We start from the raw sequence: 23,022 nt of genomic DNA on the forward strand, positions 1-23,022 counted from the left end.
CCCCCGTGCCATCTGCGCGCGCCTTCTCTCCCCCCGCTCAACCGGGAAGCCCCTCTTCCCGCGGCAGGAGCAGCCGCCCTCGCGCTCCCTCCCCTTGCCGTCGCAACAAGACAGACAGAGCGCGCCGGGCTTCGCGGTCTTCGGAGAGGGCGGGGCGGGGAGCCGGGGGGCGTGTCCCGCTCTGGCGGGCCCCGCCTCCCCTTGCCGCTCTCTGTCCTGGAGCGCCGCTAGGCTGCCAGAGGGAAAGAGCCAGCTGCTTCGGTGCGGAGCCGCTCGCCCGCTCGCTCCGTCGCCCGGCTCAGTAGACCCGCGTCGGGCTCCCGCCGCCGCCCGCGCTCCCAACTTCTGCTTCCACCTGCCGTGCCGGGGTCGCCTGGAAAGTTACGGACCTGCCGTCGTTTCCCTCGGGGGAAGTCAGCAGCCGCCTCTCGCCGAGGGAGAGACGGAGCCAGCCGGGGGGCTCGCTCCGCCTCCTCGCCTACCTTCCCTTCCGCAGGACAAGCGCCCGGAGCCAGCGCCGTTTGCCTCGAGCTCGGCGGGGAGGCGGGATGGAGACCCCCTCTGCCGCCGCCTCCTGCCGCCGCCGCCGCCGCCGCCGCCACCCGTTGCAGCCGCCGTCGCTGCTGTGCTTGCTGCTCTTTGCCCTTTGCCCGCAGCCAGGTGAGTGAGCGAGGGAGAGCGGCGCCGTCGGCGGGCGGGCGGGCCAGGGGGAAGCTGTCAAGACCGCCGCTGCCCGCTGCCTTCCCCTCATTCCTCCTCGGGCCGAAGGAACTTCGCTCTGCCGCGGGAGCTCCCGGGAGACCTTCCCCTTCCTCGAGCCGCTGGAGGGCTCGCCGCTGAGATCTCTCAGGCTTCCTTGCGGCGGGCGAGCGAGCGAACGGGCGGGTCGGTGGCAGAGCACGCTCGCCCCAAACACCGCTGCGCCGGTGGCTGGCAGGAAATGTGCAGGCATATGTACATGTGCATAGCCCGTGGCTTCTCTCAGGCAGTGGGAAAGACCCCCGTCCGCTCTTTTTCAAACGCACACCAGTATATTTGCTATAGCGAGTGCGTAATTTTCAGGAGTCTCCCATTACCTGCTATAATTTTTAGGCTCTAATTCCACTGTCTAGTTGACGCCGGTCGAATATATTCCCAGAAAGCTGCTCTTTTGCGTGTGATTCAGGAGTCGCTTTGGTTTCATGGGTTTGAGGTGTAATCCGAGCGTTGATCTGGTTTAAATTCGGATAAATTCTTGGGGAGCCAGCCTTGAGTCTTTCTCTTAGCCCTGAGTGAGTTGTTTCTTTTCCCTAAGGTACTAATACAAAAGCATAGCTACATATTGAACATTTATTTCTTGCATTTCAGCATGTATTTCCATGGGGCTATTTGTTGGTCTTTTACCTTCCCCCCTCCCCAGTTTGAGTTTCAGTGGGAAAACAAACAGAAACCTGCTTTCTGTAGCTTGCCAGCTCTCACTTAAACTCCTAGAGGAATTCTACAAGATTTGCCACAATAGAAAAGCCTTTGACTTGGGTGGGTTTCTTAAGTCTCCCCCTGAAACTTGCCTTTCTAGTTGTGCTGGAGAGGGTGTGGAAGAGGTGACCTCACCTACATTTGTACAGAGCAAAAACGGCAAGCAGATGGGGGAGGGGGAGAAAGGGGTTGTTAAATAATGAACAAAATAATCCAGACAGAAGACTGCAAGATAAAACCAGATCTTCAAGGCATGTCAGTTCTGATGGTGTATTTTCAGTCACTAATACTTTAAACATCCCTTATAATAAGCTCTTTAGTGAAACTTGTCAGTGTATCTGTTTCTTGCCTGTACTATGAATGGTATCATAGACAGGGGCACCTGTCTTTTCTACTATGGGGATAATTCCAGTTCCAATTGGTCCCTGTGTTTCCCTCTTGACTCTGTGTGTGTGGTGGGGGGAGAAGGGAAAGAGAGGTATTCTTATTTTGGTCCAGGCATAATCATCCCTCAGGCAATGAATTGAGATAGAATTGTTGCCTGTATGGATCTGACTGGTAACAACACCCTTGACTAAGAAAAACCCTCATGTCAACACTGTTTCTGTTCAGGGGCTTTCGTCTTCATGGTTGGCAGTTTGGAAGATGGAGCTCATGCACTGGAACATGCTTGTTTTGCTTCCAAATTAAAGAGCAGTTTGATGACAAAGTCCACATTTCCCGAGTTGGGAGACCACCTGTTTTTTTTATAAACCCTAGAGCGTTTAAAGTAAATAACACATTGCGGCATCACTTCCAATACTGTAAGTGAATGTAGTTTCCAGACTACAGTTGTTCTATTCTGGAGCAGTCTCATTAAACTAAAGGCAGTTGGAACTCTCTGGCGTGTGTGGGCTGTAGCCCAGGTTCAGTTTGATTGCTGTCATTATTTCTTGAGCTTCTTAGGTTCTTGACAATGTAAAACGGTATTAAAGTCTGCTTGAAATAACCTGGGCAGTTCTGTTTGTACTTTTTTGTGGTCTGTCTAGTGTATTTAAACAGAATTGAAACCAAGGGAAGCAAACTGTGAACTCTGTTCAGTGTAGAGAATACCTCATTATTCTTGTAGAAAGAGCGTCAGCCTGTGGTGACATCTTGTACTGCTCTAAGAGAGATGCTTTGTATGCCTGCCTTTAGAGGCAAGACAGAAATGTTGCAAAGGAGTCAGAGCTTTTAGTCACCAGACAGAACATTTGGAAAACTCCCCTATTAACTATTTAAAGGCTACATTCTAGATTCGAGTGGGAAATACAGATGTAGGTTGAATCAGTTTCAGGCCATGTATTTTTACAAAGTTTCAAATGTGGCTATTTTGAGGAATTTTGAATTTAGTAAATGTCACAACGTTGCCTTGGAATGGGTACATATCTAATTTTTTGTTATTAAACTCAGTACTTAATTAGCTAGACTCTTAATAAGCAAGACTCTTGTAGCAATGATATTGCATTTACAAGGGAAACTAATTATGGTGCAATATGAAAATATTATTCCCAGTTTACTTAGAGATTATGTGATTAGATCAAGGCTCCAGTACTGTGCATGGTTACTTAGGGAAAAGCTACATTGATGTCAATGGCACTTATTTCCAGTGAAAATATGCCCATAACCTCATAAGATATTTTACTGAAAAATTGTGTTGTACCAAAACTTATGAAGCAATTTCCTTGATTTATAATTAAAAGCAAGAAATTACATTGAAAAATTAAAAAACACATGGCAAGACATTGAAAAAAAATCCTATTGCTGAATGTTTAGGCTTATATTTTTCACCTGACATAGCAGTGAGCTATGTCTTTATTTTATGGAAAGAGATACATCATCCTATTTTTGTTTATTTGGAAGACAATGATCGTATTAAGTAAGTCTTATTCCCAGAAAGTGGGCATAGGTGTGAACTCCCCTAAAAAGAGTTATGTCTTTCTAGGGCCACTGGTTTCAGTTAATATGAGCTCACTGATTTTTTCAAATATATCACTAGAAGAAAAACTGCTTATTCCACATGACAAAAAAGAAGCTTTGCCATCACTTCATGTTATGTTAAAAAAGGGACAACTTCAGTTTTCTGCTCTTAAGCAGGACTTCTCACCAAGCAACCATTTTTAATGGTTAAAGTGCTGGGATTAGAAACTAATGATTCATGCATGCTTTCTTGGAAATAAAGTTAAGAAGTTACTTATAAGTAAAACTATTTCGGAAAATGGCAAAACAATGGGATTGGGGCAGTCTTTGTACTAATTGTGTGTTACATATATATACAATTCAGAAAGCGAGCCAGCTTGGTGTAGTGGTTAAGAGCGGCAATCTCTAATCTGGAGAACCAGGTTTCATTCCCAAATCCTCCACCATATGTAGCTACCTGTGTGACCTTGGGCCAGTTACAGTTCTCTCAGAGCTCTCTCAGCCTACACTACTCCTCAGGGTGATTGCTGTGGGAGAGGAAGGGTCAACAATTATAAGCTGCTTTGAGATTCCTTGAGGTAGTAAAAAGTGGGTTACAAACAACAGCTCTTCTATATACAAGTGCTGCATACACACACACACACACACACAGACAAACCATATAGTTTTAATACCTCATCTGAGGTTGGGAGAAGGGAATGCCTGACCACTGACTTCAAGATAAATTAGCATACAATTGAAGGCTTCATTTAATATTTTTAATCACTGTGTTTTGCTCCAAAGAAGAAAAAAGTGTAGGCTAGGTCACTCCTCCTCCTCCTCCTCTTCCTCCTCTTGGGTGCCTTCTCCTCAAACTGAAAACATGGAACAGAGTAACTGTACTGGCAACAAATACTGTATAGTCTGGTGTCTTTATCCGACTTGTCAAAACACCCCATCTCATCCCATCCCATCCCATCCCACATAATATATTTATGGTAAGGGCTTGGAGGAGGAGCACTTCCCTCTGAGGCTCAGAGGCTGCAGATTCCTGCTGTTTAAGAGTGTCCCTGTGGGTGAGTTCCCTAACAGCTGCCTGCAGCATTTCCAGGTCCTGGGGGGAGGGGGGGCATCTACAGAGTTCTTCCACCCCCACCCCCATCTAGTGCCCATTGTATTGCTGAATGCAAGAGGCTTGGCTCCTAGTTCTCTTTATGATGTTTTAAAGTATGAAAAGTAAACTACTGATATTTTATTAGCAATTATATACATTTGTTCAGCATTAATTGTAGTGTTTTTTTAATGATGTTAGTCTACTTTTCATAGATGGTATGGTATTATTAACTAAACGGGAATTGTATAGATAGTGCCATTTGATTGATAGTGCTACCCTACGGAGAGTTATATCCTTCTAAAAATAAATCAATTACATTAGAAAGGGGTTAACTTAGCTAAGGATGGGGCTCGGTTCAAAATTCAGTTTTCATTAATTTAGTGCCTAAATAATGCAAATAAGCTACAACATCCTCCCACTCTACATGAGTGCCTATTCTTCATGACCAATCAGCATATTGTCCATTTCAGTGTTTATAAAAATAAATTGTAATTAGCATATTGTGTATGGCTCTTCCCCTTCATGGTGGATACATTTAAACTTTAACTCTTTGTACATAACTGGTCACAGAATGCAAGGACTGATGGCTTCGGTGATGTCAGCGGTCACCTGAACTTCCAGGACAGGCCGTGTCACTTGGGAATCCCTGATTGAGACAATTCAGTATTAACTTCAGTCTTCTACTTATTCCAATATGCAAACTGAGGATAAGAATGCTGGCCTTTCTGCAGAGATTAACAAGTAATGTACATAGAATTATTGTAACATGCCAACACACTTTCTAAATTCCTTCACTGATTTTGCATTTCTTTAACAAATGGTTTGTATGATTTTATTTTTCACTTGATCCAACCCAGAATCCTGCTAAACTGAAGTATTTGGATTCTGCTAATTATGCTGTTGTCCTTGTCAATAATCCATCACTAGTTCAAATGCTCCGATATATACCACTAGCTTTCCCATTTCACACCTCTTGTTTTAATGTAGGGTGTAGCTTTGTGTTTTCTTCTAAAATGTGGTCTTAAAATTGCCATCTCCATGCAGTCTTCTCATCTAGGATTTCCATGCAGGCGCTGGAAATCTTTGGAACTATCAGACAGGGTGCACTGTACTTGTAACTGCTCAGTAGTTGCACATTGCGTAACAAAAAGTTGCAGTCATTTCCATTTTCTGCTCAGACACTGGAAGGAAGTAAAACTTCTGGTGATGTGCCTTGTTCTGTTCTTGAACAATTTGATGGATTGTAACATGTTCTCATCAAATTTAGGAGCTGTTGTGCACTTTTAAACTGCATTGTATAATTCATTGCACCTTTGGATGCTGTAGTGATCAGATTTGTTTGTAAACAAGTGTCTTTATGTGGTTTAATTACTGATTTATGCCAGTGGAATGGGAGCACTTAACTGGGTTGCAGTTTGCGTTGTAAGTCCCTTAATGTTTTCAGAGTCAGTTATGGTTGCCATTTTTCCAAATGGGAAGTTGATTAGTATTGTAGGTGGTTTGTTTTCAACTGGTTGATATAAAAATAGCAAAGAACTTTAAGAATTTTACTTCTTCATTAAAAATTTAGCTTAGTAACTGAACAGTTAAAGCTGATTGTTTGTCGGTGTGTCAGTAGAAAAAATGGACACATCCTGCATTGGCTAAATAATTACACTGGATAAACTATACTTATAATTGCTGTTTCACATTGCATAACAAAAAGTTGTAGTCTTTTTCATCTTCTGCTCATGTATTGTAAGAAAGGAAAACTCCTGGTGATATGCATTGTGCTATTCTTGAACTTTTATATCACTAGAGATGTGTCTGCTTGTTCTGCTTACCAACCCTGTAGTTTTATGTGCTTGCAATATTTAATGGTAGTATTAATACTGAATGTGTGTTATGTGGTAGAACCAGGGAATCCTCCAGAATTACAGCAAATCTACAGGGATCTGTTTCACTGGATAAAATGAATGCTTTGGAGGGTGGACTCTATAGCATTGTACCCCATTGAGGTAACTGTTGTCCCCAGACTTCATCCCCAAATATCCAGGAGTGGACCTGGAAACCCTAGTTTTATGTTAAGAACTGTAGCAATAATTGTGATGGGGAAATTTTTGAACCCTTTTTGTTTTCTAAAAGAGGGGTTATGTTTCAACCCATTATACTATGGTCAGATTATAAGCAGGTGAGAGTCACTGGAAAAGAGGAAAGCCCAACATGAGATGGATTGATTGGATCATGGAAGTCATGGCCCTCAGTTTGCAAGACTTGAGCAAGGCTGTTAACAATAGGATGTTTTGGAGGACATTAATTCATAGGTTAGAAGTGACTTTATGGCACTTAAAACATACATGTGTTCTATCTTCTCTGTTTGTGCTGCCTTTTTCCACCAATGGTTACCCAAATGGCTACATAATTCTCTGCTCAATTTTCTCCTCACAAAATCCCTTTAAGATAAGTCTGACTGAGAATGTGTGATTGACTCATGGTCACCTGGGAAGCTTCCATTGTAGACTGGGGATTTGAACTTGGGTTTGTTAGATCTATCCACTACACTATAGAGGCTCTGATTGATCAAGGAAGTTGTTAACCCCTGCTATTTTGTAACAGAGGTGATATTTTGAACCTTTCCTGTCTTTTTTGCCTGACTTTTCTGGTTTCTCACGAACAAAGCCTTTCATTTCAAATAGCAGATTCTTTTCATTGTTCAAGTTGCAAGTCTTACCATCACCTCAAAGGTGGTGGCCAATTTTCAGATATATACTTCTATTTTTGAATGTGTTATGCCTGTAACAAAGAAAGAACTTTAGTTTCCATTGCATGGGGGTATAGGATTTATTCAGACAGTGTGGGCTGCAATGTTCATATTCCCTTCATTTTCAGCATTGCGAGTTTGATCATCATTCTGTAGATGTTTTGCCATTGAAATCCTTGTCTTCCATTGGAAGAGACTGCTGTAGTTTGCCATTCAAACAGCATGGAGCGGTGGGGGGGGGCAACATTCAAGAGAACATGGGCCAGGATGTATGGGTTCCCTTTGCCATTGCATCTCCCATATAAATCCTCAAGCTAGTGGCCAGGTTCCAGGTTAGAATCATGGAATCATAGAGTTGGAAGGGGCCATACAGGCTATCTAGTCCAACCCCCTGCTCAACGCAGGATCAGCCCTAAGCATCCTAAAGCATCCAAGAAAAGTGTGGATCCAACCTTTGCTTGAAGACTGCCAGTGAGGGGGAGCTCACCACCTCCTTAGGCAGCCTATTCCACTGCTGAACTACTCTGACTGTGAAAAATTTTTTCCTGATATCTAGCCTATATCGTTGTACTTGTAGTTTAAACCCATTACTGCGTTCCTCTCCTCTGCAGCCAACAGAAACAGCATCCTGCCCTCCTCTAAGTGACAACCTTTCAAATACTTAAAGAGGGCTATCATGTCCCCTCTCAGCCTCCTTTTCTCCAGGCTGAACATTCCAAATCCCTCAACCTATCTTCATAGGGCTTGGTCCCTTGGCCCCAGATCATCCTCTGGGTTCCTAATTTTATTTGCTTATGCGAATAACCACGTGCCAAAGGCAGGCAGGCAGTCAGCTGACAGATGGGTGGATCCTTTTATTACTATAGAAGAAAACTTTTGATTTTAACATCACATATTTTGGGGGATCAAAAATGACATACAGTTGTCGTAGCCAAAAGTTCAGCATTCATGGTCCATGAACTAAGATCACAAATTTTAGTTTGACAAGCGTGATTTAATTTTCACTCAATTATGTTGCATTGGATGTTTATCTACCACTTTAAAATGGTAGCTCTCTGGTAATATCTGCCTAGTTTAAGATTAAATTATTGTTCTAGAAATTTATAACTTGAAGGTTAAGAAAAACAAAACTGTATCTGTTTCCTTCACTGATAAGAAAGAGACGGTTTAATTTTTTTTTTCATTTTGAAGGAGATAATAAGCTCTAGGCTGTGTTGCAGAGGTTATCACATGTTTGGAATGGTTCTGTAATGTTTGGTTAAAAGCATTTGGAACTTCCTCAGTGGATTTAGTTGTAAAATATTAAGCTGCTCCCGAGATACCATGCAAAAGGCATTTTGTTTATTTTATTTCTTCTCTTACAGAATATTTGTTTGCATTATTCATTTCAGCTTAATTACAGCTACATCACATCTTCTCATCTTCGTGTTATGATCCACATACACGTCTGCATTGGTTCTCTTCTTGGCCTTTAGGAAGATGCTAAATAAGAGTGTGATTCCATAGTACTGAATATATTTGCATTGATATCTAAAGAGATACATTTTTACATCAAGGCTTCACAGTCCAGCCATTGTGTTTATTCTCTTATTCTGTGAGTCTAGAAAATATAACATGGCAGTAGATTTTCCTGGTATTTTTTCATTAGTAAAATATATCTATGTAGACATTGTGCATCTGACATTTTACTTACTTTCATCAAGTCTCATGAACTGTAGTATATTATAATTCTGCATCAGCTTGTTTCATAGAAATTCACAAGTCAAATAGCTGTAAAATAGCTTAATTTATATTGCTTAATACAATAGTCTGAAACTGACAGTGTGCACTGTCATAAACTGTTGATACAGATTAAAGGTGCAGTGCTTGCTTACTTATTTAATTAATTTATACTCTACTATTCTTCTCTTAGAAGACTTAAAGCAACATATCTTCAGTTTATCTTCACAACAACCATGAGAGTCAGGTTGGTCCCAGAGTCTTCCAGCAAATTTACATGGCAGTGTAAGGATTCAAATCTGAGTCTCCTAGATCCTAGTTTGACACTATCACTACACTGGCTTTCAGTATGCTCTGCTAAGAACATAAGAAGAGCCATGTTAGATCAGACCAATAGTCAAACTAGTCTAACATCCCATACAACCAGTTCCTCTGGAAGGCCAACAACAGGGTATAGTGGCTGAGAACTTCGCCTGATGTTGCCTACTAGCTCTGGGATTTAGAGGATTAGCGCCTGTGAATGTGGTGTTCCCTCAGTCACAATGACTAGTAGCCACTGTCTAATATCCTTTTCTTGTCTAATATCCTTTTCAAACTTGTTTATTCCTGTGACCATCACTACATCCTCTGGCAGTGAATTTCACATTTAATCACTCTTTGTGTAAAGTAGGATTTTATTTGTTTGTTTGTTTGTTTATTTATTTAATGAATTACATTTATATACCAACCTCCCCAGAGGCTCTGGGCAGTTCACAAGAAACATAGGAACATGAACAATACGGAGAAATTGGTAACCATTTATTTTTGACAGGTTCAGATATTGGCAGTGAAAACGCGACACTTGATACGGCTTAAAATATGGCCACAGCTTTATTTAACAGAAACCTCCCCAAAACATGGGGTTGGTATAACATGAACTGGAGCCTGGCCTACACAGCCCGCTGGCTGCCAACCGAGTCCAAAACCCTTCAGGATCCATCGCCCTTCCCCGCTGGGAAACACGGCATCCCAATCGCAAACCACCTTGGCTGTCCCACCTAGGGCCATCTGGTCGCCATGAGCAAGTATGCCCCCCCCCGCCAGGTGGGCCTCTTGCTCAAACACCATCCTCTTAAGAAGGCCTCACTCCCCTGTGAGTCCGATTGCACACCGGTTCACAATAAAAACAGGCTCTAGTCATGTTACAATCCGCTGTGATGAAAAAACATCATAACAAGAAACTTACAATAGGGAGGGAGGGAGGGTTCCATTGTCCAGCGCACAGGCAAAGAGGCCAGGGCCCAGCAATTGGCACTATTTATATCAGCGCCGCTGAGCCCCGCCTCCCGCATGCCATGCGCGCCAACACAGCGGCGCACCCGGCAAATGCCGTGGCCAGCCGCTCGTGCCGCGCTTTCCCTGCCTGCCCTCCGTCCAGCCAAAAAGCGGCCAAGGTAAGGCTCTGCTGCTCATTGTCTGTCCTGAACTTGTCAGTCAGCATCATTAATACTTCAGGAGAGGGACAGAACTTGTCTTTGTCAGCTCTTTCCATCCAATGCATTATTTTATAAACCTTCATAATGTCCCCAGGTGCCTACGTAGGTTGTGGCACTGCGCAGCTGCTGCTGGCAGCGCCCCCCCCCCAGTGAGCAGCGAGAAGTCAGGGGCACCAGTGAGAAAGCAAGTGGAGCAGGGGCTCAGGTGGCGCCGACGTCCATCAGCAAAAGACTACCCCCCTGGGCCTCAGTAAAATTGTCAAGCGTTGACCGGTCCCCGGTAATAAAAAAGTTGGGGACCACTGGCCTGGTCCCCTAGCATCTTCATCTGCTGGCTGCATGGCCGTGCAAATCTTTTCCCCAATGAGGTGGACATGTGGTGTGGCATTTGTGGTATTTTGAAATGGAGTGCGTGTGAGCACCAGTAGTGGGGCTATTTCACCCACCCATGCCAGTATATCCTAGTTGTCTGTGGAGGCATCTCAATGGTGCCGCACTCTGGCCCAGTAGGGTAATGCAGGCTGGCCATCCCTTCCTCTTTGGTCATTCCTTCTCATCTGCCCCTGGGAGGAAGTTGCCATGCTGACAGCAAGGAGTTCTGCAGGATACTTCCTAGCTGGGCAGCTCTCCTGCCCTAGTATAACATTATGTGATAGATATTAGAACACCTGCAACAAATTGCTTCATTGGAAGGTGGACTCTATGGTATTATACCTCACAAGTCCTTCCCCTCCCCAAACTCCACCCTCCTCAGGTTCTACCCTCAAGATCTCCAGGTATTTCTTAACTTGGAGCTGGGAACCCCATAGATTGGATTCTAGTCTTAATATACTCTTAATTTTTTATGTTTATTTAATTATCTGTTTATTTATTTATTTTCTTAGACTTGAGTAACATAAACAGGATAGCTCACTAACACTGAAACAAAATATGTCAAAGTCTAGGTATAGACACTGAAGTAAAATTGATTTGAGGAGCTCAAGGTAGATCTTTGAAATCTCCTCATTAAATAATAGTATGGAAAAATACTATTCGTCCAATTTCTTATTGACTTTTATAGCCAATATATACATTGAGCTCATTTGTTCTCAGAATTTTAAGAAGTCAAGCATCTACCCATATTCAATAGCTATGCATTATTTTATTTTCTAAAAATGTCAGTTAACTAAAATTAATAATTTAGAAGCTCAGCTATTTGACAGTTCAAACAATCCAACTGTAGCCACACTACTATGAAGGGTAGATTTTGATCATTTCTTCACTGCAGCATTCTGAAACATTTTAATAAGAATTTATTTTAATATGACAAACTAGAACTTCAATACTGTTACTATTTTAGGTATAGGCTTGAAATCTCATCTGTTCTACAGGAATTACTAATTACATTTCAGAAACTCAATGAAGGGACTAAAACTCAGGAAAGCAAGGCCTTTTAAGGCATGTAGGTCAAAATTCTAAGGATACAATTTTGCACCCAATTACCTTCACATACATTGGTTGCACACGCAAAAAAAAAAAGGTAACTAAGGTCTGCACCCCTAGGGTCTTATACCTAGGGAAGTGATTATTTAAATTTTTGTATTATCAGAAATGACATCCAGTTTTTATGAGGAAAAATGTTGAAGCTGTCACATGGGATCTAAATTAACAGTTGATTAACAGTGCAACCCTATGCAGAGAATTACTCTAAGCCTACTGATTTCCATGAGTTTAGACTGAAATTAGACCACATGGAATTGTACTGCTCATACTGTAGTGGTTTTTATCTTGATGGTATTATTATTATTATTATTATTATTATTATTATTATTATTATTATTATTATTATTATTATTATTATTATTATATTTATAGATCGCCCTCCCCAAGGGCTCAGGGCGGTTTACAGAAAACAGGAAAAGATACAATTAACATATGGTAACAGGAAACAGTAACAGTAATAACATTATAACAATAATAACTTAACAAGATCATAACAATACCATTATAAATAGAAATTGCGAGAGCCTCAGCTCAACTCTTACTGGACCCAGTGGGTAAAACCGAGTTAGTGTTGGTCGTGGGGGGGGGGAGCTTGGGGGCCAACTGGAAGTGGTGGTTTGGTCGACCTCAACCAAATGCCTGGCGGAGGAGCTCCCTTTTGCAGGCCCTGTGGAACTGTTTAGGTTCTGACAGAGTATGTGGTAAATTTATGATTGGGAGAAAGGGAAGCACTGTACTAGAATGTATAAATACATAAATAAAAATAAAACATAAAGATGAGAGAAGAATGGGAAAGTACAACTCTCTTGATTCTGGTAGTTCTCTCAGTGGGTCTTGATACCATTGATCATGGTATCCTTCTGGCTGTGACTGTGAACTGCTGTTTTATGGTGGATCTGGGAGGCTATTTAGAATTTATTTATTATGTTCAGTTTATTGGTGATAATGGTTTTGTTCCAACTATGAAGGTTTCAGAAAATGGTGATGTAGTGCTGCTACTTGTCCTCTTGGTTTCTGGTCTGTGTTGTCCCACAATTATCCATCTTGTACCCCATGTACAAGATGCTTCTAGAAGATGTCATCCAGAGGTTTGTTCTTTCAATATTCAGATGACACTCAGATCTAACTCTTACTTCTGGCAGACCCCAGAGAAGCTGTGGAGAATGTGAACAGGATCCATGTGGGCTAACTGTTTTGGGATACATGTGGGCTAATAAGCTGAAACTTAACTTCAAGAAGATAAAGATGCTGCTAACGACCCAAGATACAAAATGATTTCTGTTCTAGATGGGATCATAGCATCAGGGTGCTGCTGGACCTTGGCCTCAAGATGAATATATAGGTGGCAGCAGTGGCTAGGGGTGACCTCCATCAACTTTCTTTTGATCTTGAATTCTAAATTACCTGGGCCAGATCTGGCATGTTTTCCACCTGATGCTGCTGTGTTGTCTGCAGTTGTTCTCAGTGGTCTATTTCCAGGAACTGTCTTTAAGTTGTCTGGATGGCAAGTTTTAAAGGAAAGGGGTGGGGGAGATGATGCCTGAGAGACTCTCATCCAGCCAGAACCTTAGATAATGCCTGCACAACACAGCATTGTCCCTGATTTGGTGCACAAAATTTTCCCTGTGCCATTTCTGAATCACTGGCTCAGTATGTAAATAACACCTCCCAAGCACTCCTTTCTTGAGCTTTCCTCTTGCTTGGGGAGTAAGAGTATGGGCTGGTTGAAAGTGGAAGAGGCTGAGATTGTACATTTCAGCTGTTTCCACCTCTCTCTCTGACCCCTCTGGAATGGAAGGAAGAGCCAGAACCTGGCCACATGTGCTCCATTAATTTCTTGGTAGAGCATTAAAAAAAAAACCTCAGATATTGGTTTCCCTTTACAGCCAATTGCTGTATTTTATAATTCACTACCAAAATTTATTGACACAATTCAGTAAAAATTATTAGCAAATAAAATAAACTGGAATCTAAACCCCAGTAAAATGCCTGTGCACATCCCTATAAATAGACAGACATGATTCATCTCCAGCTTGTCCATGTGTGATCATCTCTTTTTATATCTAGGATTTTATTTCCTTGTACAATTATACATAATGGATATCATTATTCATTTTAGTTGCAATGACATTATGTTATATGTCACAGTTCACACATTAATTTCCTTTTTAGCTTTTTCGCCAGGGTTACATAATATTTTATTTTCTGTAATTAACAATGAAGTAGAATGCATTTCAGCTTTAGGAGGTACACTGTAACAAAGTATTACAGATCCCCTCCCCTAAAATATACAACTTTTGTTGTCTTTTAGAACATTGAGAATAAGATTAATTTTATAATTTTATATATAATGAACTGTTTTCATTACCTACCTGTAGTGCTTTGGCCCATTTGTCTAATTTACTTTCTAATGTCTTCATTTGTTAAGTTAAAAAATTCTGTCCTAAGTTTGAAAATTTACAATGAACTGGAGGATAACTGTATGTACCTCTCACATTTCCTTTCATCCCCCTGTAAAATGTCAGCCATGAGTATTCTGATTGTAAGGTAAACAAAATATAGTTTTATTCAGAACAAAGAGTATTCAAAAAGGATAGTTGATGAGGTACACTGGAGTCCATAGCTAGGCTCTATGCTTTTCAGAGAAACAAAAGGACCTATAATAAAACACAAAATATAGGTAAAGGTAAAGATATCCCCTGTGCAAGCACCGGGTCATGGCAGACTCAATATGGTGTGGTTTGCCAGTGCCTTCCCCAGTCATTACCGTTTACCCCCCAGCAAGCTGGGTACTCATTTACCGACCTTGGAAGGATGGAAGGCTGAGTCAACCTTGAGTCGGCTGCTGGGGTTGAACTCCCAGCCTCATGGGTAGTCTTTTTGCCGAGGGATGTCGCCGCCGCCTGAGTCCCTGCTCCACTTGCTTTCCCGCCGTCCGCTGGGGGGCTCTGCCAGCAGCAGCTGCGCAGTGCCATGCCAAGGGGGAGCCCCAGCCATGGCGGCCAACGGAGAGCATCAAAGGTACGCTGGCAGCAGAGTGGCAGGGCCAGAGTGGCAGCCCCAGAGGCAGCAGCCAGGAAGGAGGACGAGGAGGAGTTGCGGACTGGTACCAACTGATCCACGGACCAGCACCGGTCCCCAGACTGGGGGTTGGGGACCACTGGACTAGACCATAACCAGTTTTTTTTCTGGTGAATTCCATCTGTTAGTACAATTGAGACCCAATTCACTTGTACTTGTATGTGTAACAGATATGTTCATTCTGTTTTGAAAATGATTACTCTAGGAAGTAAATTTTATACTTTGTGGTTTAATTCACCACCAGGCATTTTATGAATGTTACCTGATATACGCCAATTTTATATCTGTTGTGATGTGATTAGTAAAGGTATTTCCATGCAAAGATGGAAGAGAGACACATATCAAATCAGACAAACAGTATTTCATTATTGTGGATTTGCAGTAAAACATGACTACATTAAGCAAGAATTGTCTTGCCTATGTCTCCTTTTAAATATTTGTATATCATATCTTAGCTAATAAGCCCAGGAAAGAAGTGCCTACATATGCATGTACTCCTTTTACATATGATGGTTAATCCCCATAGCAGACTCCCCATGAGGGAGGTGGGGTAGCGAGCCTCACAGGGAAGCTGGCAACTCTAAGAGGAAGTCTCTTTGTGCACAGCAGTCTTGACCTTAGTAAGGTTTTTTATACTGTTTTTTTTTATTTGCCAGCCCAAAAAGTCATTTCAGTTACCATGTGTCTGCAGCCATGTACTTGTTCTCTAATTACAGTTTCAGGCTGTAAATATTTATTTAGATTTTCTTGCACTTTCCAGACTCACAGGACTGATGCTGGTTTGCCTGTCTGCGCCCCAGAATACAAACAGTTGCTGGTAAGGGCTGACCATAGCCCATAGCCCAGGAGGGACACATCTGCACCACTCCCTACCAACTGCAGGCAAAAATGTCTCCTTTGAAGGCTGGACTCTGAGGCGTTGTACAATTTTGAAGTCCCACCTCCAAACCTCCAGGAATATTTCCAACTCAGGGGTAGCCAACTTCCAGGTGGGGCCTGGAGAGCTCCTGGAATTACAGTTCATTTGCAGAGTATAAAGATCAGCTCCCCAGGCAGAAAGGGCTACTTTGGACAGGGTTGTGGTAGACAAGAAACATTTAAGGCCTCCCACACAGGTTTTTGTTGAATTGAAAGAGTTGATGCCTACTGCACAGGGTTGTTGTGCAGATGAAACAGGAGACAAAAGAGCCAGTTTCTTCTGCAGAATAAGGCTGTGCAGTGGCCTCAGATCTGCAGGGAGTTGCAAAGAAGAAAGACACATGGTTTGACTGTGTCTAACCCCCGGCCAGAACAGTATTTTAAGTGAGAAGGGGCTTTTCTGTGGCCTCCCTGTCAGCCAACTGTTTGGCAGAAGGGGAAAGTCCCTCCCCTCAAAAGGAAGGCCCTCAGGCTCCCCTGCGTTGCTCTCTGAAGGAAAATGCCTTTCTCTCCTTAGTCAGGGCCTGTCAGAGGCTCCGCAGCAGGCCTGAAACGGGGGGGACCTCCTGCCAGCTCTGTTAGGGTTCTGAGGCAATTTGCAGTTGGACATGACAGTTAGGACAACCTTGGGGCACAAAGGTACAGCCTCTGTTCTCATCCCCCTTGGCAGCCCGACTGACCTCCTCTCCCTGCAGTGGTCAGGAGCAGACTGGCAGCCAGACTGGGCTGGGTGAATGGAATTTTGGTCTGTCCTGGTGAGGGGCCAATCGGAAGGTGCTTCATGACTTCCGATTGGCCCCTCCGCTTGTCAGTCTGCGGCCAAGGGGCAAATTGTTGCCCCCCCCATCATGGACTGAGCCCACCCCAACACCCCTTACTGTTTTATTAAGAGGGAAAAGATATTTAATTTCAAAGTAAGTACAATTTGCCAGGTGCCCCCAGATGTCTCTCCAAAAGTGGGACAATCTGGTCACCTTATTTATACAGGCAGAACTGAAACAGCCAGTGACCTTGATGGAAAGAACAGTAATATTCAAAGGCTCTCATCTGAAAAACCCTGCCTAGCACAGTGTCATCAGATTTTGGAAGCTAAGGAGTATAGGTCTTGTTCAGTATTTGGAAGGGAGACCTAGGTGTAAACTGCACGAAGCTTTTATTCCAATCCAAGGTCCAATCCCAGAATGTGATTTCCGTTTTTATTTTGGGCAATTTAAATTTTCCTTCTGCAGCAGGAAGGATTGATCCAGAGTGACCCTACCTTTATTGTGCCTTTAAACCTCAATATTTTAAGATTCGGATTGAGAAAGCAGGCTGTTTTGAATCTGGGCTCTCCTCCGTGATAGAGACACCCTGATTGGCCAAAGGTGCCCATGTGACAAGCTTGCCTTAAAGGAGAAGCCCCTAATTTCTCTCATCTTCTGTCGGTATTGGATTTTTTCCCTCTCTCCTCTGCCTTCTTTGATCCTCTCCCCCCCCCCCAAGAAAAGAAAGAGATTCCCTGCTTGGCTCCTCTCCCCCCCCCCCTTCAAGAAAAGAAAGAAAGAGGCTTGGCTCCCCCTCCTGAACTACCCTAACCACGTGTAGAACGCTTTCCTGTTTCAATGGGGGGGAGGAAGATGAAGACCCAAGTTCAAATTGATCTGAATTCAACAGGATTGACAATGAAATACCCAAAGTAAGTGCAGACTCTGCCCAAGTAAATGCTTCAAGACTGAATTTTAAATAAAGCCCCTGTATTTCTAAGCAGATAGCTTAAAACTATGGGAAATGATTACAGCTAATTGCTGTATAATATTTAATAAAATTGTATTAAATTCATTTTTCCTATCTACTGGGTTTTAAATTGGGAGCTGTTGTCCACTGGGTCACCATACATCAGCTATGACTTGGTTTCCTTAAGCTGTGACAATTTGGAAATGTTTAATATTTCTTTAACGTAGATGGAATGGAATCTCTACATGGATCTATATCATTTGTCAGACTGAATTATTTGAAGCTATATTTTACAAATGTATGCTGTCTGAAAACATATCAACAATACAATCTGGATCCTTCTCATTTTTTCATAGAAAAAGTTTCAAACTGGCATGAAGAATACTTTGATTACTTTTTGCTGTTTAGTAGTAGATTGATGGAAAGGAACGTAGCCAAGATCTTTCCTTTGCACATGTATTCGTGGGAGTTGTGTGGCATTAAACCAAACTCCGACAGTGAAGCAGCCATTTCATCCATTTTGAAAGCTGAGACTTCTTATCTGGTACAAATTTGATCTTTCATATTATGCTTGCTCTAAAATTAGCAGGTACGGGATTCTGATTCATTTCTCTCTCCTTCAGCTCATTTCCTCGAGCCGTTGTGGCAGGAACAATTTACTTCAGTACAGATAGTTTAACATTTATTTGCTTTGGACACTTTTTCATGAGTGAGAACATAATATGCAAACAGAAGAAGGATGGATGCATTTTAAACAGCTCAGTTAGGAGTATGCAATTAACAATTTTTGGCTGAGAACATAACTAAAAGGTAGAAAATGAGGCTATACAAATTGCTACGATTATCTCATCACAGTTGTTTTATGTTTAATTAAAACACAAAGAAATCCCTCAACACAGATTTGTGGTTTGGTGGCTGTTTTTAATGAGACTTTTGTGAAAGACATATCTTTAGAGATACTTATCTTTATTAGTTTTGAAATCAGCATATTTAATTAAATGCATGGCTATTGGAGCTTGTGATGTTTGTGTTGTTTGGCTGCAGTTTGTAATCTAATTCAATTATATTGCCATTCACATACACTTGCACCGTTTTTCTTCTTCCTGAAGAGATGTTGCAGTGTTTCTGAACTATTAACTATATCTGCTTATTTACTGTGACCATTCTCTCTAGAAATTTTCCTTCGAAATCGATCCAGTGGTATCTTCTACTGTTCTTTCCTTTGTGCTTGTGCAACAAGCTTGTTGTTCAGTGGTGGACTGTCTAGATCAGGAGTAGTCAAACTGTGGCCCTCCAGATGACCATGGACTACAATTCCCATGAGCCCCTGCCAGCAAATGCTGGCAGGGGCTCATGGAAATTGTAGTCCAGGGCTGCAGTTTGACTACCCCCATCATTCTAGATGAATCTGCAATTCGGGCTGCTAAATGAATGGCCTGCCCTCAAACTGTGGCCAGGGGCTCATGGGAATTGTAGTCCAGGGACATCTGGAGGGCCGCAGTTCGACTACCCCTGGTTTAGGAGGAAGATTTCAGTTTTCTTCCAGTTGTCCTGTTCTTCCCGTTGTCTTATTTGGATGTATATATGTTTGTTACAAAAGTGGTAAAAGATAATATTTCCAAAATGCTTGAAATAGTCGGTTGTCTTAAATACTGCATTTACAGTAATATAAACTAGTTCCATCTAGTCATTATGACAGTATTTATTTATACGGTCATAGATCAAAATGCAAGAATATAAGAAATGAAAAGTTTGTGGTACTTCAGGATGAAAGATCAGTCAATAGAGTGTTATAATTTAAACTGAAAGATATTTGAATGTATTAAAAGAAACTCTATGAATTTTTGATAGGTTAATGGATCAGTTTCTGGAACTTTAGGCATGTTTCCTGTCCTTTCATCAAGCTTGGATCACAAGGGCACAAAATGTCACCATCAACAGAGAAATCTGAGGCTTTTCATCTAGCAGACGTTCTCTAATTCGTCCTGCACTATGTTGATATTGCATTGCGTATATTAGTGGGTGAATAAATTTGGCTTGTGCTAGATCATAAAACGGGCAGTGGAAGAAAATATGATCAATTGTCTCCACTTCTTTTAGGGAAGAGGAACATATTCTGTGAAAGGGATTCTTCTGTAACTACCCTCCAAGACTGCTGAGGGCATAGCTGAACTTCTAGCCAGGGTGACAGCACTTTTATATTTGTGGAACTCAATTGTTGTTAAGTAGGCAGCTGGAATTAGGGTATATCTTGTGAGTGCTGGTGCTAAAAAGATAGAAGTGCTTGCAATGCCAGTCTATCATTCTATATCTTCTACTCTTTGGTTGATTACTCTCTTTGCCTGGGCCTTGTGAACTCTAAAAAGGTCATTCAGGGTCACCAAGGACACCAATTTACCCTCAATATCTTTAAACTAGCTGGATTGGAAGGAGTCTTAAAATATCAGGGGGAGGAGTCCTTAAGGACTGAAAATTATTTTTAGCCAGATGGAGAAAGACTGAGGTGGACCCTTGTCTCAACCCTTATCATGCCAGTCTCTAGTCTAGTGATAGCATTCGTGACACATCTACTAGTCTCTATTTATGATCCAGAGATCGAACAACATTATAAATCAGTGTCTACTACATTCAAGTGTAAGCATAAAAATAGAAGTTTAAAATTTAAAATTCTTCCTATTATTGCTAAGAGCCTTGCTAAGAGCCTCTTGTGGCGCAGGGTGGTAAGGCAGCAGAAATGCTGTCTGAAACTGTCTGCCCATGAGGCTGGGAGTTCAATCCCAGCAGCTGGTTCAAGGTTGACTCAGCCTTCCATCCTTCCGAGGTCGGTAAAATGAGTACCCAGCTTGCTGGGGGGGTAAACGGTAATGACTGGGGAAGGCACAATCAAACCACCCCACATGCCATGAAAACGCTAGAGGGCGTCATCCCAAGGGTCAGATATGACCCGGCGCTTGCACAGTGGATACCTTTACCTTTAATCTTGCTAGGTCTTGATGGATTGAGTAGTTCCTTATGAATAGTCCCTATGATGGTCTCATTCGAATAATCTCAAGGAGGAGGGAATGTGTAAAATGTGCCTGTGAATTTAGATTGAATAGAATATATGTCCTTGTAGAGTTTACAGCATAACCATTTTAACTATGTCAGGTTTGTACGGGCAAAGGCACTGGGAATATGGATTGCATAGCATCTCCCTTGTAGAAACACTGACAGCCAAAGATTAAACTGGACCAAAGTGAAGGTTCTATAATATTTGAGGAATGCTATATTTTATAGAAGTGCCTCTTGTGCCGCAGAGTGGTAAGGTAGCAGACATGCAGTTTGAAGTTCTGCCCATGAGGCTGGGAGTTCAATCCCAGCAGCCAACTCAAGGTTGACTCAGCCTTCCATCCTTCCGAGGTCGGTAAATGAGTACCCAGCTTGCTGGGGGGTAAACGGTAATGACTGGGGAAGGCACTGGCAAACCACCCCGTATTGAGTCTGCCATGAAAACGCTGGAGGGCATCACCCCAAGGGTCAGACATGACCCACTGCTTGCACAGGGGATACCTTTACTTTTATATTTTATAGGTAGTTTGTTCATCCAAAATTTCAGATGTAGATTGTGAGTTGTGAGTTCCTATATTGTGCAGGGGGATGGACTAGATGACCCTTTGTCCCTTTGAACTCTGATTCTGTGATTTTTTTTTTATATCCTGCTTTTCATTACATGAAGGAGTCTCAAATGAGCTTACAATCCCCTTCCCTTCTGCTCTCCACAGCAAACACCCTGTGAGGTAGGTGGGGCTGAGAGAGCTCAGAGAACTGTGATAGCCCAAGGTTATCTGACTGGGATAGATGGATATTCTGAAGATGCATTATAGCTGACTATTAGGGTATCTACGTCAAGGTTCTTTCCATAGTACAGTTGGACAATTAGGAACAGTTATGGTGTAAGAACGTAAGATTGACAAAATGTCACATAGCAAGTATGAGGGTATTGAATTTATCAAAAGCTAACTAACATTAGTTGATCAGATGCAAAGATGATAGAAACTCCGTGAACTTGTCAAAACTCAAGCAAAGCTAATTTCAGGGAACTTTTTTGTTGGTTATATAATTGTATGCTTTAAAATTCAGATTTATTAAGAGATCAGCATGATAACTAGACAGGATGTCATCTCACATCCATCGCTGTCATGATAAGGGCAAAGGATTTTTCAAGGGCAAACGATAAAAATCCTACTTTTCATGTAACTTTTCATTTAAAGTACATAAAGGTTACTTTCATACTCTCAGAAAGTCATTTAAAATTGTTATCATTCATGTCCTGTGTTAATTAAAGTCCTGGTGGTGTTAGATCTTCTTCAAAGGTGAAATCTTTTTATAGGCAGATAGTATTGCTAGTTAATTGCAATACTTTAAATGGTGCTGGTTTTGCTTTTAACTGTACATTAGATATTTACTTAGTGAGCCATACTATACAATTTTTAGAAATACTTGATTTTAATTTCCATAAATTTATAAACATAACTTTCTGGGAACATTATTCATTTTTTGTTCATTTATATGAGTGTAAGTCCAAAAGTATGAGCCTCTTGTGGCGCAGAGTGGTAAGGCAGCCGTCTGACAGCTTTGCCCATGAGGCTGGGAGTTCAATCCCAGCAGCCGGCTCAAGGTTGACTCAGCCTTCCATCCTTCCGAGGTCGGTAAAATGAGTACCCAGCTTGCTGGGGGGTAAACGGTAATGACTGGGGAAGGCACTGGCAAACCACCCCGTATTGAGTCTGCCAAGAAAACGCTAGAGGGCGTCACCCCAAGGGTCAGACATGACTCGGTGCTTGCACAGGGGATACCTTTACCTTTAAGTCCAAAAGTATTGCTACAAAATCATAGAAACCTTTATTAAATAAAATAACAAAGTGTGAAACTGTTGCTTCTGGAAATACCCTCCATCTAGGTCTAGAAACTTCTGAAGGTAGTGCTTCCACCTCTCTAATCCTTCCCTGAAAGTGGTGGTTTTGGCTTCCTCAAGGGACTCAAACTCCTTATCATAGAATCATAGCATTGGAAGGGATCTCTAGGGTCATCTATTCCAATCAACTGAACAATGCAGGAACTCACAACTACCTTCCCACCCACCGTGACCCCTATTTCATGCCCAACTGATACCCCCCACCAAAAATCTCCAGAATCCAGCCTGGCCTGGAGGAAATTCAACTATCATCCCATAGGCCTACTATGCACGGCTACTGAAATAGCGGCATGGAGAACGCGGAGGAGGAAGAAGCAAAGCAAACTGCTTATGCACGGGATGGAACGCAACAGTGGCAAAACCCAGAGTATCTGATTATGCACGCGGCTACTCCGGAGCCACTTCTGGTTGTGCCCTGGTCCCGGGAAGCTCCACTTTCTTCTGCATCTCGCTA

At 42.2% G+C, this 23,022-nt stretch overlaps 1 protein-coding gene across 3 annotated transcripts in view; it reads left to right on the forward strand.

The window, feature by feature from the left end:
* The first annotated feature begins 218 nt into the window (after positions 1-218).
* The window catches only part of ALCAM (activated leukocyte cell adhesion molecule), a 156,878-nt gene continuing 134,074 nt past the window's right edge, over positions 219-23,022 (forward strand). For 2 of the 3 annotated variants that reach the window (XM_077342136.1, XM_077342137.1), the window contains exon 1: positions 219-660. In XM_077342136.1, coding sequence (XP_077198251.1) covers positions 549-660 — 112 coding nt within the window. In that variant the 5' untranslated portion in view covers positions 219-548. The remainder of the gene's footprint in view (positions 661-23,022) is intronic. The other variant, XM_077342138.1, reaches the window with a different exon arrangement.

This window comes from Paroedura picta, chromosome 6 (genome assembly GCF_049243985.1).
Source record: "Paroedura picta isolate Pp20150507F chromosome 6, Ppicta_v3.0, whole genome shotgun sequence".
Classification (NCBI taxonomy): Eukaryota; Metazoa; Chordata; class Lepidosauria; order Squamata; family Gekkonidae; genus Paroedura; species Paroedura picta.